A 2,307-nucleotide genomic window follows, 5' to 3' on the forward strand; every position below is an offset into this window, starting at 1 on the left:
TTGTGATGTTGTGTTATTGTTGTGTTGTGTTGAGTTGTGTAGTCTTGTGATGTTGTGTTGAGTTGTGTAGGTCTTGTAATGTTGTGTTGAGTTGTGTAGTCTTGTGATGTTGTGTTATTGTTGTGTTGAGTTGTGTAGTCTTGTGATGTATTGTGGTTCTCTCCAATGACAGGTGCAGGTGAAACTGTTCCCACCGGAACAGGAAGTGAGCTGCTAAGCAAAGTGGGACACATGCACCCCTCATTCACGCGCAAGTACACAGCGTGACACGCGCGGGTTGTGCACGCGGCCAGTTTTGCTCAGCGGCACTCCGACAGGAGCTAACGGAGGGTTAGCGGTGAGCAGCTAGCAGCCTGTTAGCGGCTGTGGTCTCCGGTACTTCCCGGAGCTCCAGCCGGCCTCAGCCTCCTCCGGCCCCGCAGGGAGCGGTGTGGACGGAGGAGCGGCCCGAGCTGCGCTGGGGACGCGGCTAAGCTAAAACTCGCGTCCACCCTGAGTTGGTGACGTATTCCCGCTAACCCCGCTCGGGGGAGACGGGCCGGGGTGAAAATAAACGCTCTTCGCTCCGATAAAACGCAGAATAACAAACGGTCCTGGTTGTGTTCGGAGGCGGCGGCAGCTGCTGCGTTCAGACAGAAGATAAGATGAAGACTTACAGTCTGTCCGCTCCACTCCCCACGGCGGCCATTTTTATTTAAATAAATAATTTAATATTAAAAAAAGAAAAAACAAAACAAAAAAAACTCTCTGCTGCACACCGCCCCTCCGTCACAACTCAAATACCGCGAGACCTCACATCATGCAGCGCGCAGGGCGGCGTAGTCCCGCGAGATCTAAACTGAATGACGTCAAGCTGAGGCGTTCAATGACGGCTCAGAAAAGTGTAACTTTATAACCCTGCGCTCTTATTTCAGGTGTTTTTTAGTCAGGGGAAAAAAGGAAATAATAAAATAAAGTTTAGTGTTTTTTATTGAAATATTAGATTTATTTAAAATTTAAACAGCTGACGTTTTAAATTTCAGACAGTATTATTTTTAGTGATTTCAGTGAAACAATATAACAGCTACAAAAAAAATAAAATAAAATAAAAAAAGCTGCAAAATCTGAACAACTTTACCAAGTAAAACAAGACAGACCTCTGTGGTAAACGTCACATGGCAACATGGCGACCTGTTATCCAGCTGTAAACATGTCTTTATTTTAATTCACACAGTCAGGTGTGTTTGTTTTCAGGCCCACAGCTGTTCATGAAGAATGGAGGAAGCTTGGTCTTGTTTTGATGTTGAACTTTAAATATGGTGACATGTCCTGATAAAATGAGTTGTTTCTGTATAATTTAAGGTTTTCTGTCAAACTATGTAAAATAAAATCATACAGGATGAGTTCCAGCAGGGAATCCTGTCAGACTCTGCAGGAACTGGTGTCGTTCTGTAAGTCATGTTGTGAACAGACTGGTGTAACTGGGAGATAATCTGTCAGATTACACCAGTGTGTTGAGCACGTGTCCCTGATGGTGCAACAGCGTTCACCACAGATCAGACCAGGTGTGTGATTCACAGCTGTGAGCAACCAGTGCTGCCAAGTCCTGATCCAGAAAAGTTCTGTTGTCTTTAAGTCGGGCCGGTTTGGGTCAGGTTCTACAGTTCTACCCTGCAGCTCTGGTTCTGATTCAGACTGGGTCCAACCCTTCCACACTGGTTCAGATCCTCCTACAGGACCAGAGCCTGGAGGAACCAGAACCACAGTCCATCACAGGACAGAACCCAGCTGTGTCCCACTTCAGCCAGCTGTTCAGGTGGTTCTGTGGTTCTGTAAGACCTGGGACAGTTCTGGTTCTGAGTCCGGTCATGGTGTCCTGGTTGTGTAAAGAATGAGGACGGCCTCTTCTGGACTGGAACCAGTTCTGACTGGAACAGGACCAGTCTTTGTGGTGTGGAGTCAGTTTGATTCCTCATCCCAGCTGTCCCAGTTGTGTCCTTGGGCAAGGCACTTCAGCCACCTGCCCACTGATGGTGGTCAGAGGGTCCGGTGCCCCCCCCCGGCTGCGGCCAAATGTAAGAATATAATTCATGAAATACAAATACTTCTGAAGTACAGTCCTTTGATTTGAATGATTCTGTCCTGCTGGAGTGTGACATGATTTGTTTGTGTACAAACTAATACACTATCAGAGTTTTATATATTTATACTTCTCATTCAACCACAGTTAAATTCACTCTATCTAGGAGGCTCAGTTTATAGCAGGTAAAATAAGTATTGAACACGTCACCATTTTTCTCAGTAAATATATTACTAGAGGTGCTAATG

General features: G+C 46.0%; 1 protein-coding gene across 3 annotated transcripts in view; it reads right to left on the minus strand.

Moving 5' to 3' along the window:
- mecp2 (methyl CpG binding protein 2) overlaps nt 1-803 on the minus strand; it is a 12,008-nt gene extending 11,205 nt beyond the window's left edge. For 2 of the 3 annotated variants that reach the window (XM_014030222.1, XM_014030221.1), the window contains exon 1: nt 657-802. In XM_014030222.1, coding sequence (XP_013885676.1) covers nt 657-688 — 32 coding nt within the window. In that variant the 5' untranslated portion in view covers nt 689-802. Of the gene's footprint in view, nt 1-656 lie in introns of all 3 variants that reach the window. The other variant, XM_014030223.1, reaches the window with a different exon arrangement.
- Nucleotides 804-2,307: the final 1,504 nt, after the last annotated feature.

The sequence above is a fragment of the Austrofundulus limnaeus genome, unplaced genomic scaffold, assembly GCF_001266775.1.
Source record: "Austrofundulus limnaeus strain Quisiro unplaced genomic scaffold, Austrofundulus_limnaeus-1.0 Scaffold1018, whole genome shotgun sequence".
NCBI classification, from domain to species: domain Eukaryota; kingdom Metazoa; phylum Chordata; class Actinopteri; order Cyprinodontiformes; family Rivulidae; genus Austrofundulus; species Austrofundulus limnaeus.